This window comes from Sturnus vulgaris, chromosome 12 (genome assembly GCF_052056855.1).
Source record: "Sturnus vulgaris isolate bStuVul1 chromosome 12, bStuVul1.hap1, whole genome shotgun sequence".
Lineage (NCBI taxonomy): Eukaryota > Metazoa > Chordata > Aves > Passeriformes > Sturnidae > Sturnus > Sturnus vulgaris.
The window spans coordinates 21,374,512-21,396,938 of NC_142254.1; the positions used below are offsets into that span (position 1 = coordinate 21,374,512).

The window sequence follows — 22,427 nt, forward strand, 5'->3', positions numbered from 1 at the left end:
GATAATGTTCCCAGTTGTTGCTGTCCCGCAGGTGTGCAGAGCAGGCACCACACCTTGATCTTGTTTCTGCTCTTGTCCCTCGAGGAACATGACTGTGTTGACAGCTCCTCCTGGACCTCAGGCGTGAGAGGGAATAGAAACTGGGTCAGGTTATACCTGGCAGCCCCAGGAGAGAAGTGTGCAGGGACGGGAAAAGCCGATACAAGCAGAGCCAGGAGCAGGGAGGGGAGCTGGCAGTAGAGGCGAGCTGTGCTTGGAGGAGGAGGAGGAGGCTGCTGGCACAGAGCAGGGGGAAGGCTGTGACCACAGTGTCATAAACTAAAGAACATGAAGCCTTTTTCGCATTTTCCCTCACTGGGGAGAGCAGCACAGCCCTGGGCACAGGGAATGGGCTGCAGAGCTCTGGGTGATGCCGAGCCTTGTCCCTGACCTGCTGTGCTGTACCTGGGTGTTGGGACAGTGCCTGGAGCGTTTCAAACCTGCCAGCTGCTCTCTCTTGTGCTGTGCAGAGGAGAGGGGACAGGCACGGGGCTTGTCCCTGGCCCAGGGAGAGGCTGGGGAACTGCACACCTGCCATCCCTGCCCCAGATTTTCCGGGAATTGACCGAACAACTGTTTGTAAGTGCTGATGGGAAGATAATGAGATGAGGAACAGTCAACACAGATTTGTCAAGAACAAATCATGTCAGCACGACCCAATTTCCCTTCATGTGAAGAAGGTCCTGTTTGGAGTCAGTGTCTCCTTGGGAAGGCTTTCGATGCCACTTTCCAGGACAGGCTGAAATAAGCACAGGCGTTGGTGTAGGTGACAATATTGTACCATTGGTGGGTTTCATTAGGACTGGAAAGTTCTCCAGTACTGAGCTGGGGTGTTGGGGAGGCTGGGCAGCAATTTCAGAAAGCCCAAACAGCAGGAACAACCCAGAACAGAGCAACATCAGTCAGGAGGAGAAAATGGAATGGACAGGTTTATTTGTCCCAAGAGGACTAAAGAGGAGGACAAGATAAGTCTTGTGCATGAAATGCTTCTGAAAGGAAAGAAATTATTTGTTGTTCACGTTGAGGATACAGACAACAAGACACAAAAGGCTTAAATTGGAGGGAGGAAAAAAAGTCCTCCTGTACAGCCTGTGGCTTAAGCCCTGGAGTGGGTTTTCTGGGAAGGTTCCTCAGGGGTCTTTCTAGAAGATTAGAGGAGCTGCCATCAGGAATAAGGCAGGCTCAGCCTGTCCTGCTTGGGATGGACTGGCTGACCTTCGGAGCAGCCTCTGAGCCAGGTGACTCTGAAGATGGGGATGGGGGCAGGAGAGGTGTGGGCTGACAGCCACATGGGGAAGGGGAGGGGGCCAGAGCTTTTTGCTGCTCACCAACTCAATTTGGTCATTATGTCCTTCAGCAGTTCACTCCCCTTTGTGCTTTGGTTTCCTCACTGCACACAGGGGATTTATTTCTTCCACTTCCTTAAAGGTTTGCAGGATTTGTAGCAAGACATTGAATTCCTTTGCCCATCTCCTGCCCCAGCCCAGGGGTGAGGGTCTGCACTCACACTGAGGGTCTGTGGGTACAGTCCAGCTGTGACCTGTGCTGGGGTTAGTGCCAGCATCAAGGGGAAAACCTCTGCTTTCATTATAAACTTGTCAAAATGTCTCAACTGCAAAACAAAGTCATTGATTCATTCTTTGTATTTATTTTAAAGTGCAATAATATGAAGCAGAAACATTTTTAGGTGATACCTTTCCATTGAATATACGTGGAGAAAACTCCATCCCATATAAGGACTCGTTGGATCTTGATTTTTACAGACATCTCTGTGGTTTCTGGAAGGTTCTGGAAGATGGCAGTGCCTCCACACTGGAGCAGGGAGATGCTGTGTGCCTGATGACTCATTGTTAGACATTATCTCGTCTTGGCTAATGTGAGATTTACCACAAACAAACCAGCAAGGGGGAAAGGAATGGTGGCTGATCCCAACTCCATTTGTAAGGCAGGATGTAGATGATGGATACTGAGCTGGAGCCCTGCTCTTTGCAGCACAAGGCCTCTCAGATTTGGGGTTCGTGTCCCTGATGGAGAAGCCCATCACCAGCAGTGACCCAGCTACCAGAGGCTTCCTTAATGCACTGACAGTATCAGGGGTTTTTACACAAAAACAAGAAACAAAGTCTACTTAAAATATAGATTGAAATGAAATCTTTCTGGAGGACTGGCCTGAAGGGCTTTTATTTTTCTTAATGATTTTTTTTTTTTTTTTTTTTTTTTTTTTTTTTTTTTTTTTTTTTTTTTTTTGGTCCATGATGCTCACCTAACAGAGCAATTAGTGCAATGGACCGTTCCTGATTCGAATCCGTGGTAGATTGCTATTAAAGGAAGTATTAATGGGCTGCTGAGAGCTGGGAAATTGTTGCAGAAAAGTGTGTTTATGGAATATGGTGCTGGCAGGCATGATTTCAATTGGATTTGACATGTTTAACATAAATGTATACTGCACAGCTCCTGCAGTTTATGAATAATTCCTACAGGCCGACTGCCTTTCTAATTACTGAAATTGAAAAAAACAGGTCAGGCACATCCTGACGGAAATCTATTCCTGCTCCTCCCCCCGGCTGCTTTTTGCTGCTTTTTTTTAATATCTGGCGTTTGTGGAGCACTTAATGGCCGGGATGTTCTGGGGGCCTGAGAGCCGGGAGGAAGGGGACGAGGGGCACGATGGAGCACTCAGCCCTGGCGCCTGAGCCAGGGACACCTGCACGGGCATGGGGGCTGCTGTGACTCTGCTTCTCCAGGGATGTGTGAAGCACACAAGGCTCCTGGGTGGCAGCTCCAGCCCAGAATCGTGGCTGGGCCGGGTGGCTCCAGGCGTGCTGGGCTCTGGCAGCACTGGAGCTGCTGTGGGGGCTGCAGGTCAGGTCTGTGGTGCCAAGCAAAGCCCCAGCTCCAGGAGCCCCTGGTGCTGCTTGGCATCTCACAGAGGCATTTTGGTGTTTTGTGTTCATATGGAGCAAGGCAGGGAAGTCTGGTGGCGGCTGGAGCTTCTGGATATGAATATTTAATAGTAATTCAGCTGTAGGTGGGAAGGTATGACACAGCATTAGAAAAACAAATTATTCAGCCATTTTCAGGGCTTTGAAGCAGCAGGGAGGACGGGTGCAGAGTGCACTGAGCGTGGGGCATTTACCCCACTGTCAGTTGAGTTAGTGTCAAATGCAGAGCTGGGAAATGCTGCAGAGCAACAGGTGAGCACAGGCCTTGGATTGGAATGGAAGTTCCTTCAGGGAATGGGCGATTAAACAGTGACTGGGGAGGAGATGTTGGCTGTAGGTCGCTGAGGAGGTGGCAGTGCTGGGTGCCCCATGCCCTTCCCTGGCAGTCCAGCTGGGCTCTGGCCATTCCTGCATCGTGGCAGTTCCTGGAGAAGGGATGGAACAGCTCAACTAGCCCTGGATTTCAGGAGACACACGGGTGCTGTAAGGGCACAGGGACAGAGGCCTTGGGCATTGCTGGCAGGGCTGTGTGGCACAGCAGCAGCTCCCACTGGTCCGAGTGGCACTGAGTGATGGCTCTGAGAACACACCGAGGTGAGGAGGCACCACCAAATACAGAATGCTGCTTTCCACCAGGCACTGAAAGCACAGGTCCCTGGTCTCGCTGAGAGTTTTCCCAGGCTAGCAGCTGGACTTGATGGCAAGGAATTTTTTGGAGGCTGGTGGTGTCTAAATCAATGGCAAGAGCAGAAACCCCACTGTAAATTTCTAGGGCAAGTGGCAAGCTGGTTTACGGAATGCAGGGAGATGAGAACCTCTGGCTTACGGAAAGCAGCATGAATTAATAATCATTTAATTGGCTTTTCCATTATGTTGCTTGGTTGGGAGATGGAAGTTTAGATGAAGGGGCTGTCAGTGATACTTTAGCTAAAAGAATGTGATGGGTAGGAGATGGGTGGTGACTTCCTTCCCACCAGGATGGAGAGCAGCATCTTAGGGGATCCATGCTGGCTTTGCCTCTGGAACCAGCAGAGGAAAGGCTCCCACTTGCAAGGAAGTGCCCGTCTCACCTCTGGAATGTACCCAGCGAGGATCTCTCCTCCTCTGAAAAGCAGAAGCTGCTGAGAAGAGAGAGAAGATTGGTAGATCTCCAGAAGTGCTGTGGCAGCCCCACCTCATCCCACTTGGCTTTTGGGGGACATTTGTTGAGAAACTCAGGTCTCCCTCTAAGTCAGTGAATCTGAACTAAATCCATTTAAAGAGTCAAAGTATTAACAATACTATCTGATATGTAGGCATACATGATACTTTAAAGCAAATTCCTTTTCCTACCCTGCAAGGCCTGGAGCTGGAAGCAAGGTGCTGGCCATGGCCAGGGCACAGGTGCTGTCTCCGTGTGCTCCAGTGTCACTCAGCCCTTCAAGGCCACGGCCTTCTGGACATTTTGAGCTCAGAACACTCTGTCCTGTCCTCTCTGCACAGACTGAAGGTCCCAGGCTATGCAAAGAGCTCTGCAGGCAGACACCAAACTGTCCTCATTTCTCCTGGTAGCAGAGAGTTCTCAGTTCCTCTGATCATCTGTGATGTGGACTGAATGTGTCATTTTGTGCATCTGACTGTTTATCAACAGTAAATTTCAGCCCTGGTGTTAGAATTCCCAGCTGAGCTGTCAACGCAAAAACTAATACTTAAAATAAATATCCTATGTGCAACAAATCAGTTATTCTTGGGTCTGGACAATCATCAATAATTCTAGTTTTGAAGGATTAAGGTTATGGGGTTGGATCAAGTGATTTAATGAAATTGGACACTTAGGAGATGGTACATTTTAATTACCTGTTACTAATTCTAAGCAGGCTGCTTCACAGTAGAAAGGAGATGAGAAAATACCCTGTTGTGACTCCCAAGGCTGGAGCTGGTGTTCAGCAGCCTGGGGTTGGGCTGAATTCAGTCACTGCTTCCAAAAACACTGCCCTGGTGAGCAGCTGGCAGTGGTCAGTGCCCAGTGCAGGGACACAGTGGGGACCACACAGGAGCCACAATCACCACCTGGAGAGGTCTAAAGGGACCCAAACCACGACTGTCACTGTCATCCCCACCCAGTGCAGGTCTAGAGCAGGACTCACATGGCTATGCCAGACCACCTGGCACACCTGGGGTCTCCAGCTGCTCATCCCAACACCCAAGAGCCTGATCAGGGCTGGCATGTCAGTGCCCAGGGTCACACCGAGCCCTGGGCAGTGTCAGCAGCCACCAGGCTCCTGACAAGGGCCCCTCACATCTCACAGGGCTTGGGCAGGGTGGTCCTTCACCCACCACAGTGCTGCCTCTTGGTGATCTGTCCTCCCCAAACCCTCTGGGAGGGACTGTGTTCCTCAGTGGAGGAGCAGCAGAGTGGTGCTGTGTTCCTGATGCTCCGAGCACATTTATTACAGGAAGCAAGGAAGGTCAGCTCTGGCCCTGCAGACGTCTTTAAGCAGTTTCCAGTTCTGAACTGGAAGGGAGAGTCTGGGTTCAGGCAGTGAGCTGAGTGGAGCAGCCTGTCATTCTGTGAGGGCAGAGCAGGACCTGTGGTGGTGTCCATCAGTCAGCACTGGCACTGCAAACTCATTGCAGCACTGGTCTGGATGTTTCTGTGGAGTTGGCAGCACAGCAGAGTCCTGGGGTTTGGGTTTCAGGTGCAGCCAGGACTGGACATGCACACGTGGAGGCTGCTGCCCAGCCAGGCATGCAGCACCAGGCTGCAGCCCCAGGCATGCAGCCCCAGGCATGCAGCACCAGGCATGCAGCCAGCAGTGCTGGGTGAACAACATCACTTCCCAGCCCATTCAGTATGGACAAACCTGCCAGGAGAAATTGAGGGGTCCCAAATCAAATCCTCTAATTCCTGCCTCCCTCTGGCAGTACCATTACCTGTTTGTAATATTTGTTTTCCCTCTCCCAGAACTTGCTTTGCCTCTCTTCAGCTGAACACAGAGATGGGCACTGGCAGGGAAGGTAGTTAGAAGTGGGAATTGTGTTCTCCACTGTGGTGTGGTATGTTTGGAAATACAGCTTGTGCCAGTGCACAGAAGGAAGGAGTTTGCTGGAATCTGACTCTTGATGGTATCATCTGAAACAAGGAGCAGACACCAGCGGGTTCACAAGTTGAGTAGGAGCAAGGGGGAAGAGTAAGGGGGACTGGCCTGAGAATGCTACAGCGCCTTGTTAATCGGTAGCTGATCCATCATATTAAATATCCAGCTGTCAGATATTACCTTTCAAGTGAAAATGAATAACTCCCATTAAGGGCGAAATGGGTTTGAAGTCGATTCGAGACAGATTAAAGTACCGTTATGAATGTGTGTTCAGGGAGGAGGAGACGGGGGCTGTGTATAATATACTTGTCCTTACAGTTTTTAAATAATACATGTCCCACAAATTTATGTACTGAAGGGTTCGGGGGAGGAGAAAGGTCAGGGATGTGCTTCTCCCAGTGCCACCACTCGTGGAGTGTTTTGCTGTTGACTTTAGGGCTCATTTGCATTTCTGTGCTTGGCTGGAATAAAATGGCCTTTTCTTGGCTTACCACAGTGGGAGTGTTTGGGTGCCCTTGGTCCGGTTGTGCCAAAATTGGGATTTTGGCAGGACCACGTGCTGGGAAGCACCAGATGTGAGCATTCTTCTGGAGGCGTGGGCTGAGCTGGCCAGAGCCATCCCAGCAGCAGCACTGCTGCCAGCATGGGTGCCATCAGCTGGGTGACAGCCACAGCCACCAGCCCTCTCCAGGGCAAGTCAGTTCAGTGTCTGTGTACAGTGTCCTGGCTCGGCCAGGGTTTGAGTTCTGCCTTATCAAGGCCAGCTGCTCCTGGAGGTGACACATGGGCCTCCATCACCTGGCCAAGCACTTGTGTGTGCAATGCAGCCAGAGTCTCCTGCACCTGCAGGTTGTAAGCATCCCCCAGAAACAGCTGAGGTCTTCCTGCTGCTGGCCACCAGTGATGCAGGTCCTTTGCTGGGGGAGATCAGCAAGGAGGGACAGGCTTTGGCCAGGTGTGCAGGACGTAGGTCAGTCCTCAGATTCATCCTCCTCCAAGTCCTTGGGGTGTGTGTCAAGCAGTAAATGGCAGCCCTGTCCTTGTCCAGCCCAGGCCTCTTTGGGGTGTCCTGATGTTAATTGCTTTCTGTTGCAGCCCCGGCCAGCCAGCCAGAGAAGGAGCTGACAGAGCCCCCAGCATCCTCCAAGAGGATATCATTTCCCAGCAGCTCTGAGTCACCTCTCTCCTTTAAGTGGTCAAAAACTTCAGAGGAGACCAAATCAGAGCAGGTAAGGCTGAAGAACCTGTCTCTCTGTGCAGGTAATATGTTTCCAATGTGCCAAAAGCAAAGAACAAAATGGGAGAAAGAGGATAAAGGGCCATAACTGGTGGTAGAAGGCATGAAATTATTGAAGGCTGGCTGCAAGAGGAAGGTAGCCCCTGAAGAGCTGAGTGATTGATTTGTGTGCTCCACAGATGTACCAGTGTCCATACTGCAAGTACAGCAACACAGACGTGAACCGGCTGCGGGTGCACGCCATGACCCAGCACTCGGTGCAGCCCATGCTGCGCTGCCCCCTCTGCCAGGACATGCTGAACAACAAGATCCACCTGCAGCTGCACCTCACACACCTGCACAGCGTCTCGCCCGACTGCGTCGAGAAACTCATCATGACGGTAAGCGGCTGTGCAGGTGAACGTGGCTGCTGCTGTCCTGGCGTGGCCACTGCCATCCCAGAATGGCCACTGCCGTCCCAGCATGCCCACTGCCATCCCAGCATGCCCACTGCCATCCCAGAATGGCCACTGCCATCCCCACAGAGTTGCTGTGGTGTCAGCTCCTTCACCTGTCAGAGCTCTGCTGTCAAGGTTTGCTGCATCTTGGTATGTTGTGTTCTTACCTGAGCTCTGTGAAGCTCAACTCTTGAGTGACTTCCCTGTGAAATCAGGATAAATGCAATTTCCTTGACCTGATGAGGTCAGTGCATGGGCAGCTTGTGCAAAAGCTTCTGGAAGATGCAGCAGCCGATGGGATACATTGTCTTTGTTGGTCTTTTGGGTATAATATTTGATGCAAGGTTGTGTCTACATTTAAGAACTTGTCATCAAGTATATAAAATAAGTGTTTCTTTTGATTCCTGCCAGTTCTTTCTCTTTGTGTTTTTTTTTCTTGCACCCTGTTTCTGCTTGTTTTCTCCCTTCTTTGCTGGTTCTTGGCACTGGGGGTGAGTAACAAGGTGTTTGTTGTAGCACTGTTGTTCTTCACCAGCTCCCTCCTGTGACATCTTCTGAGCAAGAATGTGCAGCATGGCCCATCTGTTCCCTTACAGTTTTCTTGTCTTCTCTTTCTGTCACTCCTCCCCTCTACAGCTCCCTGACAGAAGGCTGGAGCCGGGTGGGGTAGATCTCTTCTCTCATGTAACAAGTGACAGGACGAGAGGACTAGCTGCAAGCTGCACCAGGAGAGGTTTAGATTGGATGTTAGGGGAAAATTTCTTCATGGAAAGGGTTGGAAAGCCCTGGCACAGGCTGCCTACAGAAGCTGTGGAGTCGCCATCCTTGGAGGTGTTCAAAAGTAATGTGGATATGGCATTTGAGGACACAGGTTAACATGGTGGTGGCATTGAGTTGATGGCTGGACTTGGAAGACTAAGGGTCTTTTCCAGCTTTAATGATTGTGTGACTCCTTTTGTGACTCCTTCTCAGAGACAGGAGTCACAGAATCACAGGTAGTCTTGGGAGGGAGCACTGGAGCTGCTCCAGTCCAATCTCCCTGCTCAAGCAGGCTCCCTTGTTGCTCAGGATTGTGTCCAGACAGCATCTCAGTATCTCCAGAAAGGAGATTCTCTCTGGGCAGCCTGTTGCAGTTCCCACCCCTCAGTGCCTTTGTCTCTTCCCTTCCTCGTTTGCACTGCTAGCTGCCTGTCCCCTCAGAGCTTCCAGGATGGAGCTGTGCCCTGCCTGTGCCCCGGGGTCACAGAGCTGTCCCATCCCACAGACCACGGCCTCTGTGACCTGTGCCCATTGCCTTGGTGCTGCTCAAGTGTGTAAATACCTTCAGAGGCTTTGAACGGCCCTTGTTCACCATGGCAGGTGTTTTGGCTTTCTAAGAGCAGCCAGCAGAAGCCAAGCCCCTTCCCAGGCCAGCAGGTGTAACCAGTTTGTTCGGGGTAGCCATCAAGCTGGTGTGGAGGGGTTTGTTCTGAGACAGGCAGGGTGCCTGGGCAGGGAGTGTGGTCTGGAGCAGGAGTGCTGGGCTGCTCTGTCCTCAGGCACATCTGTGGGAATGGGAGGAGCCCCCCGTGAGGGAGCTCAGGACACTCTGCAGAGCAGGTCTAGCACAGTCCTTAGGTGAGCCCACCTGCTGTGCTAGAGTAGGGCTGGAGGGCTCTGCAGGACCAGCACAGACTGGCCCAGCCACGATGCTCATCCTCAGGTGTGTTCTGGTTTTCTCACCTTTCTCCCCTCTGCACCCAGAGGTGGGAGTTGCCTCTCCTCCAGGTCTCACAGCACAGGGTGAGGACGGTGGGTCTTTTGTATTCTATGACAATATTTTGAGCCATCAGTGTGGTTTGTGCAGAACATGGCAGGGCCCTGATTTTGCTCGTTGTCATAGAGCTCCGTGTGGGTCTGACGTGTGTGTCAGGTGTGAGCCCCGTTCCTCTCTCCTCTCTCCTCTCGTGTCCCCTCTCGTGTCCCCTGTCTCTGGACGCGCTGTCTGTGCTGTGTCTGTGGCTGGCTCTGGAGGAGGCTCCAGTTAATAACACCTTATCAGAGCCGTGCAGGAACCTGCAGTGTCTAATATGTCTGTTGCCATGGTAACGGCTCCTGCTCGCCTCAGCATCCCGGAGCTGCTCCTGCTCCTGCTCCTGCTCCTGCTCCCTCCTTTCCCAGCGGCGCGGCCGGGCCGGGCTGGCTGTCCCACGGGACCCCGTGTCCTCATGGCCCCAGCGCAGGGACAGGAGCTGCCAGGGCAGTGGAGCACACGGGCAGGGACAGAGGCCGGGGCTCGCACTGAGCCCATCTCCGGCGGCTTCCCCTGCTGGGTGAAGGTGGCCAAGTTGTGTGTGTGAGCGGGGCACAGCCCCTGCTGGGCTCGCAGGGCCCTGGTGAGGGTGAAGTGCAAGTCTTGACAAGAGGATGGGAGCAAGGACAGCTTCCCAGGAGCCTCTGGGAACGGGAGCTCCCCCTCCTCCTGCAGCCAGCCTCATCCTTCTGCACATTTCTGTCTCGTCATCTCTGCTGTCAGCGTTCTCCTCCTCGGTTTCAGGCATCTTCCCAGTGCTCCAGTCGTCTTTCCATCTTTTTCTTTTCTCCCTTGCTCCAGGAGTCATTCCTACCCATCCCTACCATCTCACTTCCCCCTCCTGCTATCTTTACATTTTTACCCTCTTTCCCATTGTCTTTTCTTATTGCTCTCTCCCTTCTGCTGTCACTCAATTTTTCTCTCTCCCTCCTTTTCGCCCCCTCCCTCTCCCCCCTTTCCCTCTCACTCTGTGTCTCATTCTCCATCTCGGATGAAGGTAATGAAAATAATCGGGCTTCATTAATTCTGAGCCCTGTGAGATGATAGCCATTTGGAGCCATGTTTGCCAATTAGATGGTCTAAATTAGAAGTGACCTTGGTATACTGCCATCACTTTGCCTCTCGGAGTCTAATGAAGCTTTTCACTCCAGCACCCTCTCTCTCTCTCTTTGTAATGGAAATTACCTCCTTTGTCTGGTGGGGAACCTTCCCTCCCGTCTGTAATTCCCCTGGTTTCATAGACATGGGGACAGTGATGTATCTCCTCAGACCTCTTCTAGAGGTTTTCTTTTCAGAGCCACATGATTTCAGCATTTTGGGGTACATTCAGGGGAGCCATCCATGGTGTCCATGGACAGCCAGCACGGGCAGGTGCAGTGTGAGAGGAGCTGGCTGCTCACACCAGCCAGGAGTCATTTTTTGACATGTCAGCAATGTGCAGGTGTTATGGGCTCTGAGCCTCCAGCCCTGCACACGAGCACCTCTGCAGTTGGTTGTTAAAAATCCAGTGGTGGCCGGAGCCGTGTGTCACTGCTGGAGGTTGTCACAGTGAGGAGGGGGCCCACTGGTTGTTGTGCAGAGGGGTGACAGGTTTGTAGGTGTCAGGGTGTGGTGGGGCAGGGTGGCAGGAGACCTGGCCTGTCAACCCTCAGGTGCCTAGGGCCACTGTGTCCATGGAAATGGCCACCAAAGTAGGGTGCACCTGCTTCTCCATGGATCTCATCATCATAAAGACATTTTATCTGCTGAAGGGGTCTGAATTGCACCCAAAAGCTGGGGTTCTTGGAAGCAGAGAGGCTTGTCCAGCAACTTCCCATCCTCTAAGGACCTTCTGTGTGGTAACAAGAGGAGAACTTTGAGGGACCTTGGCCATGGGAGCTGCAGGGGATGGTGCCCAGGCTGTGCACAGGGCTGGATCCAGGGTGACTGAGGCAGAGGTGCCTGCAGCAGTGAGCTCTGCTGGTGACTTGTGGGCCAGGAGATGGTGGCTGCAGCCCCACAGGGGTAGGGTTTGGTGTTGGACGGAAAAGAACAGGTACAAACAGGAGAAGGGAAGGGAGGAGACAAAGCACATCAGCTGAACTCTCAGCTGGAAGGTTGTGTTGAGCAGTGGCTCACATTGACTGACGTGCTGCTGTTGTAAAACAGTGCTGGAGCCATTGAAATGGGTAGACAGGAATTGAGGAGGGGGAGGGGTTGCTAAGCTGGGGGGGTGCCAGGATGACACACCAGGTACTGCCTGAGCAGGTGAGAGGGAGGTGGAGAGCATTTGACAGCCGTGTGCACTAACACGAGCTCTGCTCCAGATAAACACACTCCTTTCCATCACCAGAGCAGTTCATGCCATGAAATACATCTGCAGTACAAAATGCTGTGTTGCAGACCTGCCAGGGAGCCGTGGGCCACTGCACCTTCCTGCCCCTTCATGCCCCCTCTCTGGGTTTGTACGAAAAGCAGCCTCAGCATGTGAGTAGAATTCTGTAGGTCCAGAGAAGTGAGGTGCCTTTGGATGTTTTTGCAGTGTAAAAGGACAAACGGTTCAAAAAAGACAGCCTGGAATTCCCTGTCAGTGCAAAGTGATTTGGGATGTGCAGCCCATTTGCCCTCCTTGTGTCTTTGCCACCTGCTTGGGGCTGGTCCATGGGGATGGAAGGACGCAGGATCATGGTGTAGGAAAGGGACAGGAGAATCCTGCATGGAGCCAGAGGACTAGAGTGGGTCCAGTTGCTGACCAGTGCCTTCTTTCCAGTGGTTTGCTCCCCAAGGCCAGCCCATGGCTGCACTGCCACAGGTTCCACATCCATACCCAGAATTTCTAGTTCCCTGCACTTTTTTCCAAGCTTTTTTTCTGTTTGCCTTTGGGAATTTTGTGCCTGTAGCAATTTAATGTACCACAGCCGGTTTTTTTCCTTCCCTTTTTTTTTTTTCCCTTTTTTTTTCCCCCTGTGGTGAAGGGAAGATGGAAGGAAGGGAAGGAATGGTGGCTGTGGAGATGCAGGTAGATAAAGGTAATTACTTAAACACATATAGGGCAGGACTTACAGGTTTGGAGCCCCAGATTAAGATGCAGAGGAGCATGTGAGGTTGATGATTATATTTCGGGGAGAGTTAATTGACGGAAGGTGAAGGCAGACAAAGAACCGCTGCTTACTGCCTTCTTGAATCCCAATCAGGAATTATGATTAAAGACGCGGCGAGACAACAGAGGCCTGATGAATTGGTGTCTTTTTTTTTTCTTTTTTGCCGTCATTCACACTTGATTGACTTCAACCTTTCAAGTGCAAAAGTCTCTCTTTTCCATTATTATTCATAGCCATCTGAGTTTTTCTAATTAAAGTGTATGAAAACAATTACTGATCCGTCGTACTGAGCGTGGTGCTGGGGACGGCAGCCGTACTGTAACGCCTCTGAAAAGCCACAGCTCTATAATGATGTGCAGCTGAGGTGTTAGATAATTTTATTCTTTTTCTACTCTGTTGGGGTTTTTTTTAATTTCTCATGATTTATTTTTCATAATTCCTAAAGATGCTAGGAAAGCAGGCTCTTCCTGCTGCTAGAGCTGAGAGGGATGGTTTCTTCCTGCCTCCCCTTCTCTGCGTCCATGCTCATCCCCCTCCTCTGAGCCAGCTACTGGAAATTACTCTGTGACCTTTCACGTCTGCCAGCCAACCACCCACAGCCATCAGCTGCTTCTGTTCAGAGTAGAAGGTGGAATGAGTTTGGTGTGCTCAGCTGCACACCAGGATGTGTCAGCTGCCTTCTCTGCTGTTCTCTGCTGCTCCATGGCACCTGGCACTCACTGCCCTGCCATGGCTGGCCCAGGAAGGGGAGGGAGCTCTGTGTCCCTCACAGGTCATGGCTCTGCAGCCACTTCTGTGCCACCCTTTCCTCCTGAGACTTTCCGTGAGCTTCAGCTTCACCACAGGTGTGCTCCTATCACCTGCAGTTCACTGAGAGCCTCGTGGTCCTTGGCTGTGCAGAAAGCTGGGTACAGGGCATGCAGGTGCCACACACATTCTCCCTCTCCTGAAATCCAGGGTTCAGATGTCCTCTCCATACCCAGCAGAAGGATGGAGACACTTGGATTGCCTTACACCCTGAGTGGGAGTGTTCAGGTGTGCCTCACCTTGCCAGCAGTGGGAGGCTGGGCCAGGAGCACCTGGTGAAAGGGGAATGCTCCCTGGGTGTCAGCAGGGTGGTGTGGGCAGCTGCTCAAGGCCATAGAGGAGTCTTTGCTTGCCACAGGGATTGACCAGCACGGGAAGCCTGTGCTGGAGAACACAGGGATGGTGACAGTGACGTGGCTCTGTCTGTCCCAGAGCTGTGAGGCAGCGTTCCAGCAGTGTGAGGCATTGTCTCCAGACATCCACAAGGACATTCATTGTCCTGCATCTGATGCCAGCCATGTGCAGGCTGCTGGTGAGATGGTTTGTGACCAGGTATATCCAAGGAAACAGTTTTCCAGAGCAGGATGAGTGTGCACATTTGGCTCTCCCACAGAGCCTCTCAAGCTGAGCCATGCAGATTCTCCAGCTCTGAAAAAGCAGTGGTGTCCCAGCACTGCACTGGTTTTGATGTTGCAGGATCTAGCCAAATACTTGAAGAGGAGCAAAGGGAATGCATTAGTCAGAGCAAGGAAAGGGTTACCAAAAGCTTTTTATTTCACAGTTTGCTTCCTCTTTAGTCCTTTCTTGTTCATCCTTTCCTTTGTCACCTCTCTCCTTATTTGTACTTTTCTTTCTCATGCCCCTCCTTTCCCTGCATCGATACACTTTGAAAACAGTGCTGCAATGCTCCCTGGTTCAAGATTACAGTGTACTTTACTAGGTATGATTTAATTAGGGGCCTTATTATGTTTTCAGCAGCTTAAGGTGGGCCTTTCAACTTATCTACCTAATTGGTTGCACAAGAAGTTTCACAACCCATGACAAAACATTGTCAGTGATCAAAGTCTGAATTCCACATAAAGGAAAAATATTAATAATAAGATTATTCTTCAAGTGTGCACTGCTAATTATGTCCAGAATGTAACTGTGGAAACACTTTTGACTGATTTGAGCTTTGTCTAATAAATACGAAGTCTTCAGTGAGCTGTGAAAAATGATGCCTCTGACTTCACAATACTGATGTCTGGTTTTGCCACTGGAGATATTTAAAATATTTGCCTGTGTTTTTCTCTCCCTGTGTCTTCCTTTCCCCCTGTCTCTAGGTGACAACCCCTGAGGTGATGATGCCCAGCAGCATGTTCCTCCCAGCAGCTGCTCCAGAGAAGGATGGGAACTCAGGCACAGAGGAGCTGGGGAAGCAGTCTGGTGAGTACAGGTCAATGAGATCCACAGTCCCACCACTCCCCCAGCTGCATCACCTGGTCAGGGACCAGCTTCATTCCTGTTAATCCTCTCTTTGGTAGCACCTAGACTCAAATACTGTGCTCAGTTTGATGAGCCTTCTTTTTTGAAAATAGGCAGGACATCAAAAAGGAACATTGAAGACAGAGGTGGCTGAATGGCTTTTGCTTGAAAGGGAGAATTGAAGGTGATACATGCACTAAGGGATGTGTGTGTGAATAATTTCCAGATATTCAAAGTGGGCAAGGAAAATTGTGTAGGTTTATGCAATGGGCCATGATGAGGTTAATGGGCTGGTATGGAAACAAATGAATGAAGATAGAGGAGAAACGTTAGAAATACTTGTCGTGTTGGAGATGAAAAGCCACAGAGATTCAGGACTGAAAGGGAGTGTTGATCTGCCGTGGTGTGCTGGTGTAATTTTTGGGTTTGCTCTAATTCTGTTTGCACAGAGATCTCCGAGGATGTGGGGAAGACCCTTCTGCCATCGGACAGTGCAGAGCACGGCGGGGACCCCAAGCCCGCTGCGGCTGATGCGAGCGCTGCGCGGGAGGACTCAGGGTTCCTGTGCTGGAAGAAGGGCTGCAGCCAGGTGTTCAAGAGCTCGGCAGCCCTGCAGACACACTTCAACGACGTCCACGCCAAGCGGCCCCAGCTGCCGGTCTCTGACCGCCACGTCTACAAGTACCGCTGCAACCAGTGCAGCCTGGCCTTCAAAACCATCGAGAAGCTGCAGCTGCATTCCCAGTACCACGTCATCCGGGCAGCCACCATGTGCTGCCTCTGCCAGCGCAGCTTCCGCACCTTCCAGGCCCTCAAGAAGCACCTGGAAACCAGCCACCTGGAGCTGAGCGAGGCTGACATCCAGCAGCTCTACGGTGGGCTCTTGGTCAACGGGGACCTCCTTGCTATGGGGGACCCCTCGCTTGCCGAGGACCACACAATAATAGTCGAGGAAGACAAGGAAGAGGAGAGCGACCTGGAAGACAAGCAGAGCCCAACGGGCAGTGATTCAGGGTCGGTGCAAGAGGACTCTGGCTCAGAACCAAAAAGGGCCTTACCCTTCAGGAAGGGCCCTAACTTCACTATGGAGAAATTTCTAGATCCATCTCGCCCGTACAAGTGCACAGTCTGCAAGGAGTCCTTCACGCAGAAGAACATTCTCCTGGTACATTACAATTCCGTTTCTCATCTGCATAAACTGAAACGAGCCCTCCAAGAGTCTGCTACTGGGCAGCCTGAGCCTACCAGCAGCCCAGACAACAAACCTTTCAAGTGTAACACCTGCAACGTGGCCTACAGCCAGAGCTCCACTCTGGAGATCCACATGAGGTCTGTCCTGCACCAGACCAAGGCTCGCGCGGCCAAGCTGGAGGCGGCCGGCGGCAGCAACGGGGCCGGCAACAGCAGCAGCAGCAGCAGCCTCTCGCTGGGCTCGTCCACACCGAGCCCCGTCAGTGCCAGCAACAGCAATGCTTTTGCAACCACCAGCACGAGCACTTCAGGCACCACTCCCATTCCCAGCCTGCTCAACCAGGTCTCCAGTGACAGTGTGGGAATTCCTCCCTTGGGTAACACCGTAAGCACTAACATCTCCTCCCCTGCGGAGCCCAAAGAGGTGAACCGCAAGAAGCTGGCAGACATGATTGCATCCAGGCAGCAGCAGCAGCAGCAACAGCAACAGCAGCAGCAGCAGCAGCAGCAACAAGCTCAGACCTTGGCACAGGCACAGGTCCAGGCCCACCTGCAGCAGGAGCTGCAGCAGCAAGCTGCTCTCCTGCAGTCCCAGCTCTTCAACCCAGCACTTTTGCCGCACTTTCCAATGACCACTGAGACCCTTCTGCAGCTGCAGCAGCAGCAGCATCTTCTGTTCCCATTCTACATCCCCAGTGCTGAGTTCCAGCTCAATCCAGAAGTCAGCTTGCCTGTCACCAGTGGTGCACTGACATTGACTGGGACGGGTCCAAGTTTGCTGGAGGACCTGAAGGCACAAGTTCAGCTCCCTCAGCAGAGCCATCCACAGCTCTTGCAGCAGCAGCAAGGTCAGCTGTCCTTGTCACAACCCCACTCCATCCTATTACAGCAGAGCCAGCACCCAGAGAAGAAGAATAAATCTGTAGTGAAGGAGAAAGATAAAGAAACCCCACGGGAAAGGGAGAGCACAGAGAGGGGAGACAATAACGTAACACTGAAGGAGTCTCTTCCCGATAACTTAAAGCCCAAAGAGAAGAAGGACTTTGTGCCAGGCAGCAGTTCAGAGCCCTCCATACTGCCTCCACGGATTGCCTCCGACGCCAGAGGCAACGCCACCAAAGCCTTGCTGGAAAACTTTGGCTTTGAGCTCGTCATTCAGTACAACGAGAACAAGCAAAAGGGGCAGAAGAAAAATGGGAAGACCGAGCAAGGTGAGAACTTGGAAAAGCTGGAGTGCGATACGTGCGGCAAGTTCTTCTCAAACATCCTCATCCTGAAGAGCCACCAAGAGCACGTTCACCAACATTACTTTCCCTTCAAGCAGCTGGAGAGGTTTGCCAAGCAGTACAGAGAACACTACGACAAGCTGTACCCGCTGCGGCCGCAGACCCCGGAGCCGCCGCCCCCGCCGCCGCCGCCGCCCCCGCCGCTCCCTCCCGCTCCTCCTCAGCCGGCTGCTGCTCCTGCCATCCCTACTTCTGCCCCACCAATCACCTCTCCCACGATCGCACCAGCCCAGCCGTCTGTGCCGCTCACCCAGCTCTCCATGCCCATGGAGCTCCCCATTTTCTCCCCGCTCATGATGCAAACCATGCCCCTGCAGACGTTACCAGCACAGCTGCCGCCTCAGCTGGGCCCCGTGGACCCCCTGCCCGCCGACCTGGCCCAGCTGTACCAGCATCAGCTCAACCCCAGCCTGCTCCAGCAGCAGCAGAACAAGAGGCCGCGCACACGCATCACCGACGACCAGCTCAGAGTCCTCCGGCAGTATTTTGACATTAACAATTCCCCGAGTGAGGAGCAGATCAAAGAGATGGCAGACAAATCTGGCTTGCCGCAGAAAGTGATCAAGCACTGGTTCAGAAACACCCTGTTCAAGGAGCGCCAACGCAACAAGGACTCCCCGTACAACTTCAGCAACCCTCCCATTACCAGCCTGGAAGAGCTGAAGATTGACTCACGGCCTCCTTCTCCAGAGCCTCAGAAGCAGGAGTACTGGGGAAGCAAGCGGTCCTCTCGGACACGCTTCACTGACTACCAGCTCAGAGTCCTGCAAGACTTCTTCGATGCCAACGCTTACCCAAAGGATGATGAATTTGAGCAGCTTTCTAACTTGCTGAACCTCCCAACGCGTGTCATAGTGGTGTGGTTTCAGAATGCCCGTCAGAAAGCTCGGAAGAACTATGAGAATCAGGGAGAAGGCAAAGACGGGGAGCGACGGGAGCTCACGAACGACAGGTACATCAGAACAAGCAACTTGAACTACCAGTGCAAAAAGTGCAGTCTGGTCTTCCAGCGCATTTTTGATCTCATCAAACACCAGAAAAAGCTTTGTTACAAAGATGAGGACGAGGATGGACAGGACGATAGCCAGAACGAAGACTCTATGGATGCAATAGAGCTCTTGACCCCAACCAGTTCCTCCTGCAGCACACCAATGCCCTCACAAGCTTACAGCACCCCTACATCTTCAGCCAACGCCACCTCCTCAGCTTTTCTGCAGCTCACGGCAGAGGCAGACGATTCCTCCACCTTTAGTTCTAAAGTAGAAGCTACAGATGAGAAACCAAAGCAGTCTGAACCTCCAAGTACACAGCAAAACCAAACCCAAGAGAAGCAAGTGCAACCAAAGCAAGAGCCTCAGCAGCAACAGGACCAAGGAGAACAAAAGACAAGTTCAGCACACCAAAAGATTTCACAGTTATCCTCCCCCTCTTCGCTGCAACAGCCACCTCCTCCTCAGCCCCCCCAGTGCTCCTTGTCACAGTCAAGTCCAAGTCCATCTCAGCTCTCACACCTCTCCCTCAAACCCATTCATACGTCCACCCCTCAGCAGCTGGCAAACCTACCTCCTCAGCTAATCCCATACCAGTGTGACCAGTGCAAACTGGCGTTTCCTTCCTTTGAGCATTGGCAAGAGCATCAGCAGCTCCATTTCCTGAGTGCACAGAACCAGTTTATCCACCCCCCATTCCTGGACAGAACACTGGATATGCCATTCATGCTTTTTGATCCCAGTAATCCACTGCTGGCAAGCCAGCTGCTGTCTGGAGCGTTACCACAGATTCCAGCAAGCTCCGCCACCTCACCGTCAACGCCGACATCCACCATGAACACGCTGAAGAGAAAGCTGGAGGAAAAGGCCAGTGCAAGCCCTGGAGAGAACGACAGTGGGACTGGGGGAGAAGAGCCCCAGAGGGACAAGCGTCTAAGGACAACCATTACCCCCGAGCAGTTGGAAATCCTGTACCAGAAATACTTGCTGGACTCCAACCCCACGCGGAAGATGCTGGATCACATTGCACATGAAGTGGGCTTGAAGAAGCGCGTGGTCCAGGTTTGGTTCCAGAACACGCGTGCACGAGAGAGGAAGGGGCAGTTCAGGGCTGTGGGGCCTGCCCAAGCCCACCGGCGCTGTCCCTTCTGCCGGGCTCTGTTTAAAGCCAAGACAGCCCTGGAGGCTCACATCAGATCCCGTCACTGGCACGAGGCCAAGCGAGCTGGGTACAACCTGACGCTGTCTGCTATGCTTCTGGACTGCGACGGGGGCCTCCAGATGAAAGGAGACATCTTTGATGGAGCCGGCTTTTCCCACATGCCACCAACCAGCAGCGACGGACAGAGCGTTCCCCTCTCCCCGGTGAACAAGAGCATGGAGCTCTCACCTAGAACCCTGCTGAGCCCATCCTCCATTAAGGTGGAAGGGGTTGAAGACTTTGAGAGTCCCTCCATGTCCTCAGTCAATCTGAACTTTGACCAGACGAAGCTGGACAACGATGACTGCTCTTCCGTCAACACGGCCATCACAGACACCACCACGGGAGACGAGGGCAACGCAGACAACGACAGTGCCACAGGGATTGCAACCGAAACCAAATCCACATCAGGGCCCGGCGAGGGGCTGACTAAAGCAGCCATGATAGCAATGTCTGAATACGAAGATCGTCTGTCTTCTGGCCTGGTCAGCCCAGCTCCCAGCTTCTACAGCAAAGAGTACGACAACGAAGGTACCGTGGACTACAGTGAAACCTCCAGCCTTGCAGACCCCTGCTCGCCCAGCCCTGGTGCAAGTGGCTCAGCCAGCAAGTCTGGCGAGAGCGGGGACCGGCCCGGGCAGAAACGCTTTCGCACTCAGATGACAAATCTCCAGCTCAAGGTTCTTAAGTCATGCTTTAATGACTACAGGACACCGACCATGCTGGAGTGTGAGGTCCTGGGCAATGACATTGGACTGCCAAAGAGAGTTGTTCAGGTCTGGTTCCAGAATGCGAGGGCGAAAGAGAAGAAGTCAAAACTCAGCATGGCCAAGCATTTTGGTATAAACCAAACAAGTTACGAGGGACCCAAAACAGAGTGCACTTTGTGTGGCATCAAGTACAGCGCTCGGCTGTCTGTACGTGACCATATCTTCTCTCAACAGCATATCTCCAAAGTTAAAGAAACCATTGGAAGTCAGTTGGATAAGGAAAAGGAGTATTTTGACCCAGCTACTGTACGTCAGTTGATGGCTCAGCAGGAGCTGGACCGAATCAAAAAAGCCAACGAGGTTCTTGGTCTGGCAGCTCAACAGCAGGGCATGTTTGACAGCACGCCCCTGCAAGCTCTGAACCTTCCTGCTGCCTACCCAGCACTACAGGGCATCCCTCCAGTCTTGCTCCCAGGCCTCAACAGCCCATCCTTACCTGGCTTCACTCCATCCAACACAGGTGGGTACAGGTGTTACCCTGCTCGGGTACACCCTCACTTGGAGCATACCTAGCACAAGCAGTTGTTCCCTCGGGAATGACTGGTAACAGGATTCCTGGACTACTAGTTCAGCATGCTGACTTCACAGCAAAAAAGCAGTAGGTATTTTATGTAATTCCTGAACTGAGGAAGTTTTATAGCAAAGTCTGGACTAGAGCAACATCTAGACATGTGCCGCACTTCCCTGTGTAGAAATCCTGAAGCCCCTTCAAGGAAGTGGAATATGGAAGATTTATCCAATGGAACAGAAGGACTAATGTGCTGAATGCACTGTTTGTTATTCCTTTCCTTTTGACATTCAGTTTATGTGGTGCCATCCCAAGTGTCCAAAAATCCAAACTCTTTCTAGGGAAAGGTGTGGTGTGCATGGTAGCACTGGTGACAGATGCCCAGAGCATCTTTATGTGTCCCTGAGGTGGCCTCTGGGACAAATTCCAGTGCAGCTGAGGATCAGTTTTGAGTAATGGCTGGGTATGACCTGAAAGCACCTCCTCAACAAAAAATGGTGTAGTTGTGGGACAAATCTAGTTTGTATTTTAATGAGATTTTTTTTTAACAATGCTGCATAAAAATGAAATTTGTCGTCATCCTTTGGGTGGCCTAATCTCAGATACTGGACTTCATCTTTTGAGAATGCTCCTTTCCTTTGTACTTTGTGGATAGGTGGAAAGTCTAAGCCACGTAGCAAACACTGGCAGTAGAAGGTGCAGCTCAGTGACCATCAGTGACCTAAAAGATGTGATCCAAAGGCCTCGTTTCATTATGTGTCTGAAGGGCCCCTGCCCATGCAAGGGGTTTTCCATGTCACCCTTCTCACCACAGATCTTGATTCACAGCACTCGGCCAGAAGCATCTCTTTGGCAAATCAAATTCTCGCCCTATCACAGGCTGCTCTGCACTGTTTGTTTAGTACCCCGTGTTTATAACAAAACCTAGAATTACTTCTTTGCACTTCAGTCCATATTGTAGCTTTTATTTTTCTCCAAAGCCCAGGATGTGTCCTGGGGAAATGGGACTGCAACAGATGAATCTTAAATGCTGTCAGTGACTGCCTAGACAGGACTGAACTGCTTAGAAAGTCAAACAGTCTGTTTGTGGCCTTTAGATAAAGCTCCAAAGGTCAGGCCACGGCAGCTGCGGGCCTGTCAGAGCAGATAAGGCCACGCATCCAGGAACGCTGTGAATTACCTCCTGCTCCTTCACTTGAACCTCTCAGGGATGTTCACCTGGGAAACATCCATTTCAGTGGTGTCCACCCAGAGCATGCCCTTATCCGAGATCTCCAGGGCCACTGCGTGGAGCCTCATTCCATACCTGTGCTGTCATCACAAATCATTCCTGTCCCAGCACCCCATCAGGAGCAGACACAGCTTTCAGAAGGGTTTGGGACAGCCATGGCTGAGCCCTCCTAGCTGCAGCCACCCTCATGAAAGTCACCGTGGCTCCATGGCTGGGCCCAGGCTCTGACACTGTTCCTGGCCAGGCTGCTCTCTGGGTAGCCCTGCTGCAGTGCTGGCACTCAGGTTTGTCACGGACTGGGCAGGTTTTGCTCGTGGGTCTTAGAGCAGATTCGTGCTCAGGAGCTGGAAAGTGAACAGGGCTGTGCCAGTGGGAC

The 22,427-nt window shown here is 52.1% G+C and overlaps 1 protein-coding gene across 2 annotated transcripts in view; it reads left to right on the forward strand.

The window, feature by feature from the left end:
• The window catches only part of ZFHX3 (zinc finger homeobox 3), a 370,752-nt gene that overhangs the window by 342,134 nt on the left and 6,191 nt on the right, over positions 1-22,427 (forward strand). For both annotated transcript variants that reach the window (XM_014889524.2, XM_088172183.1), the window contains 4 exons: positions 7,154-7,287; positions 7,475-7,675; positions 14,734-14,836; positions 15,325-20,772. In XM_014889524.2, the coding sequence (XP_014745010.2) occupies positions 7,154-7,287; positions 7,475-7,675; positions 14,734-14,836; positions 15,325-20,772 (5,886 nt within the window). The remainder of the gene's footprint in view (positions 1-7,153; positions 7,288-7,474; positions 7,676-14,733; positions 14,837-15,324; positions 20,773-22,427) is intronic.